The sequence below is a fragment of the Toxotes jaculatrix genome, chromosome 8 (genome assembly GCF_017976425.1).
Source record: "Toxotes jaculatrix isolate fToxJac2 chromosome 8, fToxJac2.pri, whole genome shotgun sequence".
In the NCBI taxonomy this organism is placed as follows: domain Eukaryota; kingdom Metazoa; phylum Chordata; class Actinopteri; family Toxotidae; genus Toxotes; species Toxotes jaculatrix.
In genome coordinates, this window is record NC_054401.1 from 7,151,019 (window position 1) to 7,172,887 (window position 21,869).

Below are 21,869 nucleotides of genomic sequence, written 5' to 3' on the forward strand. Positions count from 1 at the left end.
TTATGACACGCAAATTGTTGAGTCAAGTAACCATTTTATTGATGTCGTAGATACCATGAGATGAATATATCTATAGTGCTAGATGAAAATATTACATTTTCGTATTATCTTCATAATGTTTATCGTATTCATAAACCGCAAACGTCTCCCAAACAGAAAAGTATTTTTCTCATAGTAAAACACACTGTGGAACTTCTAAAGGAATGTGTAGATGGAAGGTTAAGGACAAAAAATGAAAGTCACACATTTGTCATCAAAGGTTCAACAAGGACACAAATAAAAGCCAATTTTGTCTGCGCACAGACGGAAAAACATGTTGTAAATAAGCTTTTTGTGACTGATTTTCTTTTGTTGTTGTTTGTTTGTTTGTGACTAGATTTTGTTTGATGTACTGGAAAACAGAAAAAAAATAGATTAGTAAAATAAAAATGGAGATTAATCATAACGTGAGTCACATCATTAAAATTACTTGTCATAAATGTGACACTACTTAATTATAATGATGGACTGCAACTACAAAGGCCGTTATGCTTTGAATTCATTATTATTCTCTTTTATTGTTTTTCTCTTCTTTTGGCTTTATGGCTTTCTTTCCCTGTTCAAAAAGATTCCAAACTCCTTTGGCAAGCCTCTGGAGAGGAAAAGAAAGCTGTTTATAACTTATTTGGATGATCAAATTGCACATGACCTTTACTATGATCTCATGAATAATACAGCAAACCTTGTCTTAATTTCAGACGATAACGCCTGTCTTTTCACACATTGGGAACTGATGGCCAGTTTGTAGGAAAAGTGTTTTTATGTGTTAATGGCCCCCTCTTGTGGCTATTTTCTATCACTGCAATTGTTTACCACCATGAGGGCTGTCAATATTAGAGTTAATCACTCTGTGCTACAGAAGCCAAACAGAATGCAGGTTTTCAGTTTCAAAAATTTAAATAAACAAAAGGAATGTCCTGTTAATAATAATAATAATAATAATAATAATAATAATAATAATAATAATAATAATAATAATAACACACAAAAATGTGTAAAATTATTGTAATTTAAAAAAACAAAAACAGACAGTGTCTTTTTCTCTTCTGTCTCTCTCTCTCTACATGAATACACATGCACTCAAAGGAGCTACAGACAATTTAGCTCTCTCCACATGTGGTACTGATTATATCCAAAAGGGGGCAGTACATATCAAGTATCATGTCCACCATTCTTGCACCTTCTGAACTTCTTCTATTTCCTTCCTATCAGGAGTTTCTGACCCTTTTGTAAGTCTAAGACACATTTGAATAAAATTAAGCTTTGATACTAGAAACTAAAACTCCTTAAGTTTGCTCCTTGTCCTATACATGCCCTGGATTTTCCACTAGCTTATTGCATGATACATAGTTGGTTCTCCCTGAGAAATGGAGAAGTGGGACTTCTGTCCTTTTCTCTTTTATCTCTTCCCACTTCTGGGACTTCTGAGCCTGAGTCCCAGAAGTGACTTCTGTCTGTTAACTATCATCAGCTGTAGATTAGCTTTTTTCAGAAAGAGCGTTGGCTTTCACATAACATTAAATAGTTTTGTTATTTTGATTTAGCAGCCCTGCTTTTATAGATATCTGTTGCTGATCAAACATGTTAGGCTGTCAGTGTTGATGTACAATTCTTTGGAATATTTTAGAATCAAAGAGGACATTTTCTCTTTGTAGATTTCCAGATTCGACCTCTCAGATCTGGAGCCATAAAGAGAGGACGGTTGTGGAGCTCAAGAGATGGAAATTATCATGGTTCAGTGGAATTGCTGATCTTTAAAGAGCTGGAAGCCACTTTAGTGGGAGGAGAGAGTCCAGTAGATACTGCTGGCAGGGACTGGTGACTCAGTTGGAGTCATGTACCTCATGTACCCCAGACCTCTTATTCACCCAGATGATGACAGAATATCTTGGGGAGTTTTCTGTAAGAATTGTGTCATTTGTGCTGTGCATTATGAAGGAAATGAAAAACATGGCAAAGGAAATACTGCTGTGATCTAACAGTGATTTCACACTGAATTTTGACTGAGACATTGCTCTAATAATGAATAGAAACCAGAGTAAGAGTTTGAAGGGTCACACCATCCAAAAATTTGTTTTCCATCTACGCCTTGCAGGGATATTCATTTAGATTTGAATGTGAATGTGAATTTCTATTTTTTTAAATCATCATAAATTGAAAATATAGGACAATGTAAAAACATCCCTGGCATCAACAAACTGTAAATAAGAGAATGAAAGTTCAGTTTTGACCTTGGGAGTAGTATGTGTGACAAAATGATGGCTGTGCTTTGCTGATGGCAATTGTTTGCCAGGTATTATTATTTTTTGTTTGTTTGTTTGTTTTATTTATTGTGACACACCTCTTTTCTATGCAGCAATTTCTTCTTTGGTAAACAATAAAAGGAACCTTTAAACTTGCATCTTTCAATGTGAAGATGCCAGGTTTTGGTGCATAAATCTGTAAAATGCAATGATTTTACAATCAATGCTCCACACATGCAAGGTCACATGCAAACACCTGATCCAGCTCCATTCCCAGACAAAGACTGTGGGACACAGATGAGAACTCTGAAAAAGGTTGCATTCTAGTGGCAGTCTTTGTATTCAAAGACCTGTCAGTCAGTTTAACAGTGATGTCAGGTTCATATTCAGAGTTTTCGTTTAGAGGTGGCACCCTTTTGTTTGCATTTGGATCAGGGATTGTGTGTTTAAGTCAAGCATGGACATGGGTGTTCCCTATTGACGTGATGTTCTCCCCGGGGTCTGGCTTAAAGGCCAAGCTAAAGTAATGAAATCATTCAGTGTTAAGCATCTTGGCAAATCGAGGGCACCCATATACTCCAAGGATTTACCATTCATTTCTCTAAGAAAACACAGGAGTGGGGAACAAGAGAGTGAAAAAAAAAAAGAGGGAGTGGGAGGTGAGGGAGAGCTCCGTCCAATGGAGCCAGGGTAAGAATTTATGGTCAGGAAGAGCGATGAATGTGTAATTTACGGTGCATACTCTACCATTCCCCCTGCCCTCCCCTTTGGTAATGAGAAACAGCTGTTTTGTTGTAGGGCCAAGGCATGGTATACCCCCTACCTTCTGGCTATGACACACCATTAGTTTTTATTTCTGTCTCTGCTTTTACGACCCCTGCCCAGGCGCCAGGATTTGGCCATGATCGGGACCATCGCACCATCTAAGCTCGTCCACCTCCCAAGATGGCCCTCTGTAGCCCAGGGGAAGGCCATAACATAACTACTGAAGGCTGTCACCTGGAGGTAGATAGCATCATACTCCCAGCAGATTTTTTGAGATTTTGATTAAAATCAGGTCAGAGAATAAGAAATTGATACTTAGCAATAGTAAAAACTTTCCCCATAAAATTCTAAAGGCAAAATGCTGTCACAAAATTGCCAGAAAAGGCCTAACCGACCAAGACGGGCCTTCCTTGTGATGTATTTACTTCATCTGTAGAATGAGTAAATGATTCCTGTTATTGTTATAATGATAACAGTCATATTTTTGTTGTTTTGGCCATCATTGTGTTATGTAACCGTACTCAACCAAGTAATCACTGAGATCTGAAAACAAGGCAACATTGCTACATTGAAATCTGACAAGGCAGAAACACAACCATCAAAAGCAATAAGACAAAAAGCCTAGTTAACATGCCAACGTCAGCCAGATTCATTTGGAAGTGAACCCAAAAATAAGGCGACCGATAATGTGGGCAATGATTCCTCATTTTGCAGGAAAATCTGTATGAGCATAAATACAGTACATAAGTACAGCAGGTCACAGTCGAACCACAATGTCAGTCTGTAAATTGTGATGGAAGTTTAAAATGGATAATTTGGGCTGTCATTTTACCATTGCCTTTGTTTCTTCCTTTCAAATAAATTTGTAACATATGTTTAAAAACTGAATGATGGAAACCGCTTGTGTTTCTTGCCACATAGGACGCCCTGGGTTTCCCTATCTCAGCAAGTAACTTGGTGAGTCCAATGTGTCTCAGACAAACAGAAATAATGGGCAACACTGGAAATAAGACCCAAGTTGTTGTCTTTATAAAAATGTGTCCTTATGTGTGTAAAGATTTATGACATACAGTTTACGCATGTAGCACTGTGAACATCATAAGAGCACAGAACTACAGAACTGAGGAGATGGATTGATTGCAGGCAAAGTCATGAAAGTCATTCCAACTGAAATCAAAGAGACTAATAGCAAAATCAGTGTATGACTGAAGGTTCATCAGCTTCATCTGAAGTTTATTTAGGCTTTCACAGAATAAGCTATACATGATGATAGTAATACTTCTTACGTTTGATGATAAACACAGTTTGACATATTCGGTATCACAATCCATAGTATGAATGAATAATGTAGCGTGTAACTTCTCCTGAAATTAATATCTTGTGAAAAGCAAACAGATGCATGGAAAAAAAATCCTAGGAATAAAAACAATTCTCTGTATCTGCAATGTTATGAAGCCAGCTTTTGGAGTATAAATGTGTAAAATGCTATGATTGTTCTGAAACTTGAGCAGTAGGAAACATTATAGTTGTGCAAAATCTTCAGACCCTGTTGCAAACATACATGATAACTGAGCAGCTGATGATTTGATGGCTTATATAATAATCAGTGGCTTGTAGTTACTGCATATTCGATATATCACTGTGCATTTACATTTTGTTCCTCTTGATATCCAGATCCTATTCCTTCAATCTATGAGACCAATATTAACACATATGTGCAAAAGTAAACACACATGTACAAACAACTAAGTTCCATTGACAAACAACTTGATTCCGTGCAGAAATGCATACAAAGTACACAAACACGCAGACTTTAGGTAGAGACAAGCACACACACACACACGCTTGCATGCACAATGGCACGCACATGCAACCTTGTACCATGCAAATATTTGTGTTTTTAATTCCTCATTTTCTGTGCAGAGTTATTTTCTGATACAAACATCAACATTTAATTTGAGACAAACAACCACACTATCAAATGGCAAAAATCTGTGTCAAGACACCAGAGAAGGATATGAGCTGAGCTCCCAGTACTCCCCCTGTACATTTCTCTTAGGCTCGTTTTGTAATACACTTCCTCATCAACATAATATATAGAAGACCTTCTGTCCTCACCAACCACAAATGATTTCCAGTGCCTTTTCTTTTTGTTTCATCCCACAATAGGAAATAAAGGTACAGACTTAATACTATTCACTGTCTTTACATCACGTACAGCGGCTGATGAGAAAATCCTTCTGTCACTTCTCACAAACACAACAACAAATGAAGAACAGATTGTGATTAAAATCAGACTGGAACAAAATACATCATAAACCGGAGAGGGCTGAAGAGGCCCTTCATTCATTATCAGACCAGCTTTTGTTTCCAGCTTTAATGCTGCATTTAAAACTCAGGATCTGTTCCTAGTTCAATAAGTGACATAGATCGGTTCATGATACGAACCATGCTGAACCACAATCTTCACCGTGGCTTTGCTTCTCCAACAGTGATCGCTCACAGTGGAATGAAAATCAACAAGTCTTTCAAAGTACCACTAAGTCTCTTCCAGATTAGGTTCATCTATTCAAAAAGCTCTGGAAAGCCTTTTGTGTTGCAGCAATCCTCCAGTTCTCTTTGCATCTTCTACAACGCATAGCAGCATTAATCCATTCCTTCAACACTCTGATCTTTGTCTATGGCTGGCACTGCTGGGTGAGGCACTGTCTCTGCTTTTCTCTCACCCCCACCCAGCAGGCACTGAAGTTTAGGTGACAGTGCTGGTTGTGATGCTAGGAGCAGTGGTTGTCCTGCTCTGGCCTTTTCTCCTCTTCCCACCACCACCACCACCACCGCCGCCGCCGCCGCCACCTCCTCCTCCACCTCCTCTACTGCCATCTCGTCCTCGCCCACGTGCATTCTCCCTCTCTCTGTTGTTTGTATCATCTTGTTGGTCTCCCTTATTCTTCCTCTCTGAAATGAGAATGCATAAAAAAACATGATTAATAGGTTATATTATTTCTCAAATAATCTCTTGTAAGAAATCTGTCATCATCAGATGTTGTATGTTGAAGTGCCTCCGCTTGGCTAAACAAAATTTAACAAGAAAAAAGGATGGATTCCTGATAGATGAGAATGAAGGATAAGGCATGTCTGCTGGATCAGAACTTGGGGTGTGGTTGTGTGGTTTTTAATGTAGGCAAAACAAGTGTAAATCATGTCCATCCAGTCCACAATCATTCATGAATGCAAACTGCGTTTAGCCATGTTAGCAGTATATGTGCAGTCATCATGTACCACCATCAGGTCATCAATTGAATTTTTTCAATACTCATGCACTTATACCTGGAAAAACTACTGACAGTCTCAGCTGGACTTTGTGTTTACTGCTTATAAAAAAGTTCATTTAGCATGCTAACATACCAAATTAAGTCTAGTGGACATTTTTACCTTATACCTGACTTCAGGATTTATCTGAAACCACTGCCTCACAGAGATGGTAATGTGGCAGCTCCCTTTTTTTTTTTTTTTTCTGTTTCAACAGCTGCTAACTCCTTTGTCTAACTAAACACATATAAACCTTCCCCCATCTCCTCGCATTAGGATTCACACCTGTCACACATTTCAAGAGTATAATTTCTCTCTAAATACAAACATCCATCACTGTGTGGTTAATGTCTACACATCACCCGTTCAGGAGAGGTAAGAGCCGCTGCTGCTGATTTAAAAACGTAGCACATGTATAGACAGTAAGAGCACTTAGTACAGTCAAGTGACATTAATTTCTGTCACATAAATCACCTTGAAATCACTTCTGGCATAATGAGTTAAACATTGTCAAGAGCCAAATAATGGCCCAAAAGAACACGAAGAGCTGTCACAAAATGGAAATGGACATTGTGTTTAGTGTCAGATGGCTATTGTTTAGGCAGCCCTCAAAAGTGTTCGGTTTTGTATATCTGTGGGAGTGTAGTTATGTTGGAGGATGTTTGTTATGAACTTGTGCGTTGTGAATCTCTGCACATCCTAGAAACTGAGTGAACACATGCCAAGGGCTGGACAGTGTTCACTATGCAGTTGACAACAGCAGGGCTTATGGCGCCACCGTGTTTGTCTACTGCCACGCAGTAATAACTTAAGGTCTGTGTTTATTTTCCTACAAGCATTTTTTAAACTTGTCGTACAAACAGTTATGATTCTTTGGTTTAAATGCAAATTTGAAAAAAAAAATAAAAGCCCAAAGGTACAAGGTTTCTCAGATTTCACCAAAAACAATATTTCTGCACAGCCAGTGAAAATCATTACTTGATGATGAAATAGATTCGATGTAGTTGAATGCAGAGAGACCTAAGACAAACATTTATTCACCGCAGGCCCATGCAGAGTCACAGTTGCCTTACTCTCAACTGAAAACTAAAACGCTCAGTCCCACACAGTAGTGCACAAACAGGAATAACTAATCTTTCTGAAGAACCATTAGTCCTAAAATCACAAAAAAAAAAAAAAAAAAAAAAAAACATCACGGAAAACTCATTTGGTCAGTTGGCTCAAATCACATAAGATTTTATGCCCAGTATCATTTATCATTTATCATTTATGTGTTGTCTGGAGACAATAAATAAATTGCTGAGCTTTTATGGCCGCTATTCAAACAAGCACTTAATATTGAGCAGTAATAGTTTCAAATTAAAACAATGAGGGACAATGAACAAGAAGAAGACTGAGCGAAGTAAAGGGTCCTCACACACACTCTGCAGCATCTGAGCCGATGTGCTTACTGTATAAGGACTTAATTACTTCTCTAACAAATTACTAATGGAGCCAAGAGAGGGGGACTCCATCAGTTTATGACAGCTCTGATTGCACCGCCTCTCCATCCAAGCTAAACAATTGTGCCTGACAAATGCAATAACACATCCAGAAAATTCTGTTTTCGCGTGAGACCCTTTTGTGGAGCTTCAGGAAAAGGGGAAAAAATTTGCAGCCAAATCAACACAAAGCGTGAGATCTGCAGACCACTAAATCACTAATGTTATACAAGGTCTGCCCCCTGTGTTTTATATAGCTAGTCTGCCAGCCAACTCCCACAGATGAATCCAAAGTTGCGCTCTTTTTGCACAGTGTTTACCCACATTAACGGGTTCACCGGAGTCATAGTACCATCACCCATGAATTACCTCACAGAGGAATATTCATACTTGTGCATTTTGGCAGTAACATGCATCTTATTTTCATACAAATGTATTTAGCAGAGGAGCACAGGAGCACAAATGTATTTAGCACAGTGGAGGAAAAACAGGACAAAAAACCTCCTTAACGTCAACAGTGGACCATTTCACAACCCTCAATGTTTCTATGAATCATACTTGTCAGGTGACGCTTCACGTCATCCTTGCCTTTCTCATATAATCCACCTTTACTCCAAGATATTTTGCAGTTAGCATGGAGGTTTTTATAGGGTAATATATAATATTTCACTATTAATTATTCTATTCGAACCCCAATTCTTTCTAGGATGCCAGTGTCATTTGGAGTAAATTTGCTTCTCATGTCACAAATTGTGCTGTCACGGCCTTTCTAATGAACAGCCCACTCCTCACTGTGCAATTACAAACCATGCCAGCCTCCTTCCCTCTAGACATGACCACAGATCTATATGGGACAATGTCAGATCATGTTCTGTTCATGGTACTCAGAGCCCTACAGGAATTCTTCAAGAGGAGAGGGATGGTGGTGGAATGTGCAAGCTTCCCCCATGTTTACTCACAAATATCCAGGCATATCATCTGTTATATGTTGCAACATCCTGTACAGATGCCAACACTGTGCAAATACTGTTACGCAATGTTGCTGCTGTGCCCGAAATCCCCTAAGCGTGCCACTGTCCAATAAAGGCTTTAAATACTGCTCATTGGCAGTTCTCTTAGTCCTTGTAAATAAGTGTAAATTTCCAACTTTGGTTAAAATTGTTACATTATGTAAAACAGATTAGTATTTGGTGACATTTTAAAAAATAAATTTGCTAGTTACTCTTCATTAACAATAATCCCTTTCAGTTCAAGAGAACAAATCCTATGATTTGAATGAACACGGTTAAACAATTGATAATAAATTTATAATTTCTTTGCCTCACTACTAAGGTCAAAATGTTTAAAAGCAAATGACTGGGATCACTGCTGTTTTTGTTGCACAATTTATCCAATACAAAAACAAAACACCTGGCCAGATCCGTCATCTATTAGCCTCATCTGCAAATGAGGCTAATAAATGACAAATCTAATGACTAATAAGCTGTTATGAAAGCTGATAATGGCCATTGACTAGTGAGAATGACTGTTAACCTGCTGGAGGGCGAGCTGCTGTGTGGATGATAAGAACCCAAGCAAACATGTCATGGCCATGTAAACCTCACGCTTCAACAATCCGCACAACAAATAGCTCTTTCTCGCTCTGATCCTTGTCCAGCTTTTTCAGTGCATAATGTCCGCCCTTCATCTGCTTGGCTCGCAGATTGGGGTTTATTGTTTACATGCTGAGAAGTCAAGAGACTCTGTATCCTTCTGTGAGCTCAGCCAAACCAAACCCAATCAACATGCTGTGGGTCACAAACACACTGGCGGGAATGCAGGCTTTTAGATGTTGAGTAATGGTTCCATCAGTCATCATATTAACTGGTGGAGGCATTTCATGAAGCACATGGACTTTACAGCTTGTTTATGTGTAATCTGAGTAATGGCATCTGAATTTGGAGTCCCCGATTATCTGTTGTTTCTTCCTCATTGTGAACTGGTTTTCTGTACTTTATGTGTATGTGTGTTTACCTCTGGCACAGGGCATCTTGGTCACAACGCACTTCCTTCTCTCTGTCATCGTAAGGCAGGTCTGTGAGGGTACAAAGGCCGGGGAGGTGTCTGGGCTGTGGACCTGTGGAAGGGGTGAACGAACCCGAGACTGCGTGCCTTTCTTAAATCCACATGTTTTGTTCTTCTTCATGCAGGAACCCCACTGGCTCCACTCAGTGAGTTCGCACCCTGAAGCACGCGGACCTGGGGGAGAAACATGAGACAAAGACTAGGTAGTGAGTGACTGGTTCACAGCTCCAATATCTCACATTTGTTTTGCAGCCTTCCTGTCTGCTTTTTACAGCTCAGTAGTTCTAACACAGGATAATGAGTTTAGGTAATTTCCAAATCTGAAAGCAATCTTTTTTTGTTGTTTTTTGACTAGAGATGGACAGATTGAGGAGGCTGCTTTGAACCTGAAAATGTTTGAAAGCACTTAAGGCTCTTAAGTATCCTTTGCCTCAAGACAATAGCTAGTTTTTAAGGTCACATTTATATTCTCTGTGGACAAGCAAGGTCAAGTTATAGTAACAGCATGAGATGTCAAAAAGTCAGTCCAGAGCTCCACATCTTTGAAACACTGACCCAAGGTGCCTGGAGAGCTCTGAGTCTCAATGTTAATGGTTAATTAGTTTTCCACAGAAATAAAACCAATGAAAGGAAAGCCCGAGAGATTCTGTTATTCTGTTAGTTCAGTTGTTTGAGTGTTCACTCAAATAACTGGCTTCCCAGATGAAGTGACAAGTATAGTTTATATATTATAGCAGATAGATTTCAAAGATATCAAGTTTACGTTTTGAAGCTGGTAACAGTGTTAGGTTAAAGGTCACTCACCGACACACTCCATGGTATCGTTGGCGGTGAACTGGCCTGGAGGGCAGCTTACATAACATCGCCCGCTGTGTGAATACAAGCCCTCCTTACATTTTGTGCAAAAATTGCGATTGAAACATGCTTCACAGTTGTCTATTTTACATTCTGAAAGACACAGGGAGACAAAAACAGAAAATCAAATGAAAGGATCAAATCATTTAAAAGTCATGATTAGATTCTGGTGAAGTATGATTTATCTCATTGGCTTCAAATTTGTCTTTCTTGTTGAGGAAAAGTTGTGGACACATAGAAATCTTTTTTTAATTAACTTTTAATTGAAATTTCATTTTAATGGAGAATTCATTGCATTTTGGCTCAAAAAAAGGAAATCGTTCTCCAGAGAGCGGACAAGAGGAACTTGAGTGTTATTCCCTCTGAGAAATCAATTAGTCATTAAACAACACAGGGTCCATTTAGGGGGAGTCTCTTCTCTTAAAAACACATGCACCACAGGCCTTGTTTTTTTGGAAAGCGAGTGTGAATGAGTACAGCCAGGAGTGTATTGCTTCACTGGGTTTCTCAAGAGTGGGTTTCTCCACACCTCAGACTCATTAAAATCGCTGACTCTCCAGTCAAACAAAGAACTTCTTGAAATTTGGATAATTACAAACACAGGAGGATAAAAACCAGACATCTTAAAAGACTCCCAAAAGCTTTTGTCTCATCATGAAAGGCACTTCCTTATTCACATCATTCATTCCAACTGAATTAACCTTCCTCAGATGAAAACAGTGGAGAGAGATGGAAATCTGTAAATTTCCATGTGTCAGTATTTTTATGTGGGAAACTTATTCAGATTTAGACCCATTGTGTTCACGTGTGCTGAAGTCAAGAATGTCTACTCTGCAGCTGGTCTGATGCCAAGGTCAGAAATGATCTAACACTGAATCCCTCATTGGGATCTTGAAGTCCTTGCCTCCTGCTCCCAATTACTATTTTTAAGCCCCTGACAGCTAAATTTGACAGTACTGACGTTTGCAGCCCTATAATGTAAGACAAATGTTGCTAACAAGACATTCTGGGATGACATGTATAAAGTCAGATGATTGGATAATGACCCAGGTTAGCCTCTGAGGGCCTCTGAAAAGAATTTGCTGAGGAAATGCAGGCCTTTCTGCAACAAAATCAGGACAGTGAAATGATGCTGCACTGAAATAACAAAAACACATGTGGTTGAATGTGCTGCAAATGATCCAGTATTTTGACAAAATTGCAAAAGTCTCTGCAATAAATCCAGTTGTGTCATTTGTACTGACGCAACAAACTTCACAGGAAAAATAAAATGTACCATCACTTTAGAATAAGATGCAGATTCTTTTGTCCACCTGTGAGAATAAGAGCTGTAAAACACAGGTCTCAAATAAGAAAGTACAATACCATCATTATGATGTACAATTACAGTAAAGCGCAGTTAAAATTACAGTACAGCAAATTATCTTGAAAGAGCATGTAAAGCCTATAAACTGTAGCAAAAAGAATGTATAGCATCATTCTATAGCAGAAAACCCCTACATGATGGTGGGCACTGTAGCTGCCCACCAAATATCTACACCTACTGTATAACTATCTTGAAGCAATGAATGTAATTGAATGTCTATAAATATTAGGTAATAATGATGGTGGAAGCAGTCAGCTTTCATTATACTATTAATGTAATATTATTTTACAAATATTTAACCATGCAAAAAAACTGATTATAAGTAATTATATAATGTTGCAGGTAGTAATTTTATTCCCACATATATGACCAAAAAAACCTTACTTAGTTACTTACAAACTTCGTAGACTATATATACAGACAGTATAGGATACAGTAAGGGTGCATCAGAATAAAATACGTCTAAAAGTGAAAGCATAACAAACATGGATTGTGGCCTGGCATGAACCCTGCACATGAGGGCCAAATAAAAAACACAGACATCCTCCCAAAAACAGACAAACAACAATACATTAGAAATGTTTTTGTTGGGATTTTGTTGCAATCCTGTTTTCTGCCCACATGTAAGAGGAAACAGACAACAGACCGAGGTGTTGGCACTCCTCGCTTAAAAGTACAGAACCAGCTAAATAAGTTTGGTAAGTACCATGAGTGTGGCCACCCTTTCAGCCACCTTCCAAATGAGCCAAACCTGCCCATAACAATGAAGTTGACCAGTTCACATAAAAATTGTACTGGCTTTTCTTCTGTTCAGCAAATATTTTGCTGCATAAGTAACAACAACAGAAGGATTTCATCACATGGTCCTTCATTTACTCATTAGTGCCCAGTTGCCTCTTGTCAGTGAGCGTTCAGTAATAATATTATTCACTCACAAACATACAAAGTAGTAGCACAGATTGGTTAAAAAAGATGAGACAGCAGGGTATGGCAAGTAGAGAATTTTGATTTGTTCATCTTTCGGCATTGATTAAGGTGGGGTCAGCATTAATATTTTAGGTGTTATGTATGTTAAAAAAAATAAAGTGTCGCAATACAAGCTGGAAATACTCAGATAAGATGCACAAGACAAAAAGCTAACAGGATATCCCTGTACTCCTCTAAATACCCTGATATTGTACAAAAACAGGACATGATGAGCCAAAGACAAACAGATCGTTTACACTGTTTGACATCAGCTGTGTGCGAGTGAGAGTGAGCTGTTGCCAACCAGTTAGCTCCAGCCTTTGTGTGATTATTTACAAATCTTGTGTGCCCTCTTAAACATCCTGTTGATGTGCCACTGATAGTGTCCCATGGTCAAGAGACAACAACACAAAGCAAAACTCACGGGTGCATCTGTTGTTCCCTTCGGGGTTCCTCATCCCAAAGTATCCCACGGGGCAGGAGGCGAGGCACACGCCTATCTGACGGATGTCATTGCGTTCCAGGAAGATGAAAAGCTTGGGCTTACATTTGATGCAGCCATTATACTCAGAGCATCGGTCACAGCCTTTGGGGCAAGATGGTGGCCCCTCAGTACTAACTGTGGAAATATAAGGTAAACAGAAAGTAACAGGCAGGTAGAGGTGAGCAACAGAACAGAATGGTGTTCCTTGAAAACACAAACTGTTTCCAGCCAGATATGAATTTTAATGAGGAATAAATAGGGCATTTGTCAATATTCTGCCTATGAAAACAACATCAGGGAACTGTAATATTTTGCTGGCATGTCTACAGATCCAGCCATAAACCTGCCAGCACTTTATCACTCCAACAAGCAGGGCTTAATGCTTGCAGCTTAATCAAACCGGGGGCCAGGCCAAACATCTTTGTTTGAACAATTACTCACTGTTTACTTCAAACTGCTTGCCGGAGATCCTTAACAGATTTTCATTTGGAGAAACCCGGGTAATTGGGGCTGACAGTCGACCGAGAGCCAGTCAAAATCAGGCAACTCACATCACACAGGGCCTCCGCTGGGGTCGGTGGAGGCCCTGATGATCTTGGCATTAGAAAACAGCAACATTGACGGACATGGCCAAGAGACGAATACTGTATGTGCAAAGCCAGGGTTTTTCTATCATGGTACCAACCAGCAAGCATCCCCTGTCTAAAAAATGCACTGCAGATGCATTTACACTTCACCTCCTTGTAATCCTAGGTTCAGACATTAATCCATTGCCTTCATCTTCCAAAAAGGCAAAGAAGTGCAGTAATCTCACTCATTTCTAGGAAAAGTGTGTCAGAGTGCACATCCTTCTTTTCAGGAGTCATTCAGAGACAAAACCACAGTTGTTGGAGTTGATTTACAGTCCCGTACTGCATCAGCTCTAAATATACTCGCACACAGCCATCCATCTGCCACCCTGCCTCCCAGAGATAAGTTGGAGGGTAAAAACGTTAAAAGGGTTCTCCCATGAACAAATTACAGCATGTCTGGGTCACGGTAACCTCAAATGTAGTAATTACACCCAGGTCTTATTTCTCACTATCACTAACAATGATAAAAGTAATAATGGCCCCAGGAAGTAATATTTAACCACAGCAGAGGGGAGTATGTGAGTCTGAGAATGTGGTTTTGTAAACTGTTTGTGACACATGGTGGATTGAAAAAGAGAAAAGTTTGTGCTGCCTGGAGCATAATAAGCAATATGTGCTGCTCTTCTCTCTGATGGTTTCAGTTTGATTTCTCCATGACACTGAATTCATTCAGAGAGGGAACACAGAAAGCCCACGGGGGAACAAAACAAGTCCCACTGTTGTCAGCTATTTGCCTGCCAGAAGGGATGGTTGAAGAAAACACACAATCTGATGCCATTAAAGACGTAAAAGCTGTAAAACAGACACGTAGACTGCAAACCTCTTCCATATCTGGAGGGGAAAAGCTTCAAATGACTGACACTGTAGAGGGCGCTCGTGTATATGGTGAGTGACCCAAATCCTTCTGTCCTCATTAGAGTGGCACATGGCAAACTGTGACAGCATTTAAGGTCATCATGCACATATATATGAGGGCGTATACTGTAGAAATATTCTAAATCTGTGACAGAAACAACAGTTCTTCCTTCCTAGTATGTGTGATTTTAATAACACCACATCTGTTTCTGTGGCCAGTCATGGTATTATATGAATTCTGGTTCACAGAGGTTGGGGTGAGCTTGGCATTGGCTGAAAGCTCCTTGTGTGTAAAGGAAGAATTATTTGAAAGCTGACAGTAAGACCAGCACTGAGGCTCTGAGGCCAGAGATATACTGCAAGTCAGCCTGAGCACCATCTTTGGTTGCATGAGGTCAGAAAAATGCTTACAACAACACCGGCAGCACGGTCCAATTGAGAGCTTAGGACTGTCAGGTACTCCTTCCATTATGTGCCCACAAAGCCAGACACTAAAAGAGCGATGGCTTTGAGGGCGAATACATCAAACCCCCCTCTATAAACAATCCTAATACCCACAAAAGTTTTACATAAACTGAGAGAGGAATAATCTTAAAAAGAGGAAGAAAGATGAGCCATTCAGGAGAAACACTGAACCTAACATAGCCTGCCCAGGAAAAACAAATAAGAATGATGGGAAAATAAACAAAATGTTATCTTTACTTTGCTTGTTAAATGTTTATAAGACATCCACCACTGTGACTCAGACCATGGTAACGGAAGGCAGCAGTGCCAAAGAGGAAGAAAAAAAAAAGAGATCAAAACAAATTGGGAAAGCGAGAACTCACCCCGTCTCTGCCTTCTCGCCTTGGAAAGCTTGAGAGCATCGCTATAACCCATGGAGCTGAGGAAGATCATTGCCAGCGCCACCAGTCCCAGCTGCATAGTCCCTGTTGCCTTCCCGGCCACGCACGGTCCCCCCCTGCAACCAGATGGATCAGGTGGGGGGGCCCCCTTCCTCTGTGGGACAGGTGGATCCCTCTGCTGCTGGGACAGATGATCCCTCCTCTCTAAAGTGGTACTGCTCTCTTTCTCTGTCTGTCTCTCCCTTCACCCCCCCTCCTCTGTCTCTCTGTATCTTTCACTCTAGTGGCTGCTGCGTCCGCAAGTCTGTGTAGAGGAGGGTGATGCTGCGGTTGCAAGTCCAAACAAGCTCGAGGCATAACAAGCCATCACACTGGTGGTAGTAGTGGCAAAGGGAGTAGACAGAGCTGGGCTGCAGGGTGGAGGGGGGGGCTGAGGGGTTGTTGAGAGGATGAAGAGGAGGAGAGAATGGAGAGGAGAGCGTCGAACTTCTGGTGGTTCAACCCATGAAGCTTGGGATGGGCTGGCAGGAAAGCAGGGAACCCACTGTTTAAGGAGTGTTTGTTGTCAGTAAGTGCTCACAAGCACGTGTCTTATTAAAGGTGCTCTAAGGATGTACCAAAATAAGAGCTTGCCGACTGACAAAAGATACCGGTTCTTGATTATGTGTGACAACACATCTTCTTACACTAGGACCTGCTGAGAACAAAAGGGGGCAGAAAAGACAATAAGATGGGGAACAGCTTTATGAAAAAGACTGGTACAGATAAACTGACCTTAAAGTTTTACATTTTTGGAAATAGACTTATTCACTATCTTGCTGAGAGTTAGATGTCATGCTCACAGCAAGACGAAGCTTCTGGTTCCTGAGGCACCAAAAAACAAACAGAACCCTAGCTGAAATGATTAGTTGACCAATAAATCATTAATTTTGAGGGAAAATTTATTTGCAACAATTTTGATAAATGGTTCATTGACTAAATTTTTTTTCTCAAAAATTCCAAAAATTCAGTGGTTGCAGATTCTCAAATGTGAATATTGTTTTCAAAGATTTACGTGACAGTAAATTCAACATCTTTTGGGTTTTTGAAAAAAAAAAAAAAGCAATAGATTGTTAACTTGATAAATGTAAAGTTACAGTCACCCTGTTAGCTCAGCTTTGCATAAAGACTGGAAACAAGGGGGCATAAAGATTGGCTCTGTCCAAAGGTAAGCAGATTTTCATAAAACTGCAACTAGTAGTTTTTAGTTTTTACCTTAGTGTTTTTGCATGAATTTAGCTTTTAAGGCATTGGTAGGTGAATTTTATTACTTTTGGACTCCACCAGGCTATCTGTTTCCCCATGTTTTCAGACTTTATACAAATCTAAGCTCTAGCTTCATATTTACTATACAGGTATGAAAGTGGTATTAATCTGCTCATCTAATTGTAAACTCTCAGCAAGAAAGCAAATAATCATTTTTCCCAAAATGTTGAATTTTTCCTTTCATTTTTTAAAAAAATTCATATATTTCTGTGCTGTCAAAACATTTTCATACTGAAATTAGTCAAATTAAATTCTAACCCACTGCAACTAGGCTACATCACTGCCTAAACTGCAGTCACTCAAGTATGATATATACTTTTAGTCCTTAACATCAGAAATCTCTGTAATCCAAAGAACTAAACTCATGACTGGTTCAATGAAATGATCCGTCATGGAACAAGGAAACTTAAAACCCTGAACATGTTTGGGTAATGGCATGTCAAGCTGTATTTGGGCTTGGATGATGAATTGAGCATGTTTATCCTTTGAAAATACAGTGTAGACAACTCTCCCTGGGAAATGCAGCACACACTTGGACTGAGGGCCTTTGTCATATTTGGTGTTGAGATCTTTTTTAGATAGTGTCATACGCTGCCTGTATTTACAGCCTTTGTGTGAAGAGGATACACAGAACATGTTAGGATCAGAGCAATGGGAGGTCCTCCCTCGCAGCTCAATAAAGAAAAATAGGACCATATTTGGCTGTTGAGTTGGTTGTGGCTCTGAATCACACAAAGGACAATGCCATTTGGTGCATCTAAACATTCCAGCAGGCAACATTACATTCTTTGTTAAAGTATAAATCAAAAGGGACAAAATAATATCAGAGTTACAGTGTGCTTGGCGCCAGACATGAAAAACAGTCTAAAAGGGTAAAAATCACATCACTTTATCATGTTATTTCTAACTAATACAAATGGGTATTTAAAAAAATACAGATAGATTTCCAGACCTGATGAAAACTAGACACGTTGTCTTGAGAGAAGTGATGGTTGTACCCTATTTGAGGACGGAAATTTAGTAAAGGGTCCCTAAGTACATAAATGTCTTATTCTTATGAAAGAAGACACTTAATATGAGCTAAATGAAGTTTAGTAGTCCACTGGTAGCTGAGGGCATCTGTCGTAGCCTGTTAGAATGAGTCAGGAAAATGACACAAACACGCATTCATGCACGCAACTATGTAGGATTTGTCTCCTAAAGACTCACATTTAGAAAAAAGAAGTTCATTTTCCAATCATTGCAATTCCATAACATCGCTTTACACTTTGTTAAATTACACTGAGGTACTAATGCAGAAGAGGGGCACTTGTAGCCTCTCCTATTTGGGAAGCACTTCAGACTCACTTCCCCACCAGTCTGTTTATTTACTTCTTAACACTTAATGACTCACAATGTCAGTGACACCTCTTAGCTAAAGTCATATTTACGGGAAAGAGCCAAAAGAGTGGCGCAGCCAGTCTTCAGCAGCACCTGTTTGTTACTTGAGAGAGTGATGATTGGAGAATGGGACATGTTAAGTCTCTGGATCAGTCAGAACATAACCTTTCCAGCACTGAGTAACTCAAGGCATGTGCCAGAGACTCTTTCATAACCCAGCACTCCCACGACTGTGCAACCTGCCAAAAGCCCACCTCAGCCCATCCATATCTGTTCTCACACACCATAGAGATAATAGTCAGGACTGGGCTGTTTACAGACTGAGAAAATTGACTGTTGTACTCTGAGCCCGTCTACACTGCAAGGCCCTTTTTTAAACATGCCACTTAACAAACACTCATCTCATCAAGCAACTGTGGTACCCGTACATTTTGAAAGTTCTCTGTCTCTGCGCCCTCATCCAGTTAACTGTGAGCCTTTCCTCACCATCAGCCACATTCAGCTGAGCCCAATGAAACCAAGCCCCGCTCATCAAATAGTCAGGAGATTAAATTGCCTCCTTTGTAAATCCTAAGTTTGATCTATCAATTATTCAAGCACTGAAAGGGAACTCCCACACTGGGAATTTATTGAACTCGAGAAGGTGCCAGAACTCTGAGCTCAGAGTTACAAATGCAACCTGTCGATGAACTTTCTGCCTGTGACTAAACCTACCGGCATATTTAAGAGCTGAACACCAACATGTTCAGATCACCAACATGTTTAACTTGTGCCAAGATTCCTCGGTCACACACAAACTTTCCAGAGGGTTATGGGAGGAAAGTAATAGAGGCTTTTACAGTGTGCAACAAGTCTGAGACACAGAGGGCAAAGAAAGGATTTTCTTTTTAAAAAATGAAAACATTGTGAGTTTGTGAGTCGTCACAATGTTTTTTTTCCTCACATGGGAATGACAAAAATACTGGAGCCAACATTTTCCTGTTTCGTGGCCCCACACTAACCTCAAACCCCCTCACTTTTAAAATGAAATTATTTTTAAGTGGCTTCTGCCACATGGACACCAAAAAGGGAATTAGAGGTAAATTCTGGCTTTTAAATGAGCACATTTTGCTCCCAAAATTTGGCTGCTCATGTGTGCAGGGAACAAACCAATGGGTATTTGTGGGTGATTTCACTCAGTCATAGTGCACATTCATGTCCAATTTATTTTGATATTTGTAAAACCCCTGATTTGTATATCCAAGCCATAAGCTGTATTGGTGCTAGCCAATCTAGACCACAATGAAAAACAGAAAGAGAAGAACATTAAGAGATGATGCAACAGAAAGAGGAAATAGGGAAATGTAATGTTGACTGAGGCTATCGAAAGAAAAATAGAGCCAGAGTCATCATCATCCTTATGCATGCGCCCACGCTCTCAACACCTATTAATCTAATTCTGTAGATGATAAGTAGCCCGTCGACCTCAGTTATCCGCACTAAGTGTGGAGAAACACCTGGCTGCACCACCAGCACCAACAGAAGCCTCAGTCATTTTGGTAATCACTTCCACTGCTTTTCTCTGCTTCCTCTGTTTGAAGAGTTCAGGGAGTGAGAGGTCAAATGTGCATCAGTTGAAACACACTCAACACACAGAGCAGAGAACAGCATCACAGACCACATCCTCCAATCAAACCACCACCAGAATCTCTCTTTTTTTAAGTAGTCATGTAGCACTGAATCCTGCACAGCTCCAGCAGTCAGGGGGTTGATCCTGTACAGCTCGGCTGAGCACGGATCAGCTTTGCCTCAAGGCTCACACACCATGCTGGATTACAATTGTTTGCATTGCGCTGCTCTTCAGGGAGAAGGAAAATCAAGATCCCCACCTGTCCCCAGTCCAGCATCTCTGCTGTCACATCAATGTCCTCTTGTTTTTCTAAATCCCTCCTTGCATGCCCTTCACTTTGAATCTAGGGACGCTGACATTTATGCAGCTCCAGAGGAAGACAAGGAGCTAATGAAATGTGTGTATATGGGTGTGTGTTTATGGAGAGATGCTGTAGAATGTAATCCGAGTGAGTGGAAAAACAGTATGTGAACACTATCCTACTCCAAACTTCAATTCAGCCAGTGTGAGGAACTGTCAAAATATGATGTGCAAAAATGAATTCTTAGTGTTACTAAATTAAATATTCAGTAAGTTTGAAAATGTATTTTTAGGATGAAGTTACATCAGCACTCATGCTGGCTAAAAATGGTGCAGTTAGAGTGTAATTTTTTTTTTTTTTAACTTGATTGCAAAATAAAATTATTTCGGATTGTCACAGACATACACATATAATAATAATAATAATAATAATAATAATAATGAAATGAAGGATTTTGTTTGGTGGGGCACAGTAAAGTTCCTTTTACAAAATAGAATTTATAGACTATTACAACAAAGTTTAACCCCAGTACGGTATTTATTCGTAAGAATTGCTCTATATCAAATGACCAAAGCGGTGAGTCTGCTTATCCAAAATCATAGACTGTTAGAAAAAAAAGAAAAAGAAAAAAATCAATCAACCCACCTGTGCATCGGGGTGCCCGAGTAATGCTGTTCATTGAGCGGTCGGGGCTCAATTTCCTTTTTTATAAGGGAAAATCCGTTACTTGTTTGGTCACAAAAAACTCCTCCTACAGGATACCCCCATGCAACTTTTCCCTGTCATCATTTAAAAAGACATATGATTTCATTTCTTTCACATCTGTCATTATTTCGAGGCAACTCCCTAGCAGACTGTGGAGAGGATGCACAAGACAGAAAATGTGCAAAGAATTAAAAAAAAAAATCTCCAATAAAAGATTAAATGGATTTAAAAAAAATTACATCCCGATGAAATAAGCCAGTCTGACTTTTTTTTTTTTTTCGTCTTCTAAAGTGAGGAAGCGTGTTTGCACTGAAGCTCCAGCTTATTAAATCCACTTTGGTGCGTCGAACTGCATCCAACTCAGGCAAGTAGAGTCACAAAGCCGTGATATTTGCATCCAAACCCAAGAACTGCCAGCGGGCATTACAGGCCCCACCCCTTAAATACTCACTGAGAGATGAAAAACCTGCGCTGGACTTGTGTAAGTGTTGCTCTTAAACAACTAATATGTTATGCAAATTCACGTTTAATTCCTCATTTGATGTGATTTAATTGTTCTTTGTCTGTTGGGCCTTCATCCTGTAAAGAAAACTTGAACGTAACACAAACAGAGCATAAAGTAAAGCTACTCCAAACAGATACCTTAAAATGTCGTCATTTCATGC

General features: G+C 39.7%; 1 protein-coding gene across 1 annotated transcript; it reads right to left on the reverse strand.

The window, feature by feature from the left end:
- Nucleotides 1-4,179: 4,179 nt before the first annotated feature.
- On the reverse strand, nt 4,180-21,336 carry rspo1 (R-spondin 1). Its single transcript, XM_041043381.1, has 6 exons — nt 21,145-21,336; nt 15,887-16,598; nt 13,513-13,707; nt 10,706-10,849; nt 9,851-10,075; nt 4,180-6,002 (listed from the first exon to the last, which is right to left on the reverse strand). Exons 2-6 carry the CDS (start codon nt 15,981-15,983, stop codon nt 5,797-5,799), a joined length of 867 nt encoding a protein of 288 aa, XP_040899315.1. The 5' UTR covers nt 15,984-16,598; nt 21,145-21,336; the 3' UTR covers nt 4,180-5,796.
- Between the last annotated feature and the right edge of the window lie 533 nt (nt 21,337-21,869).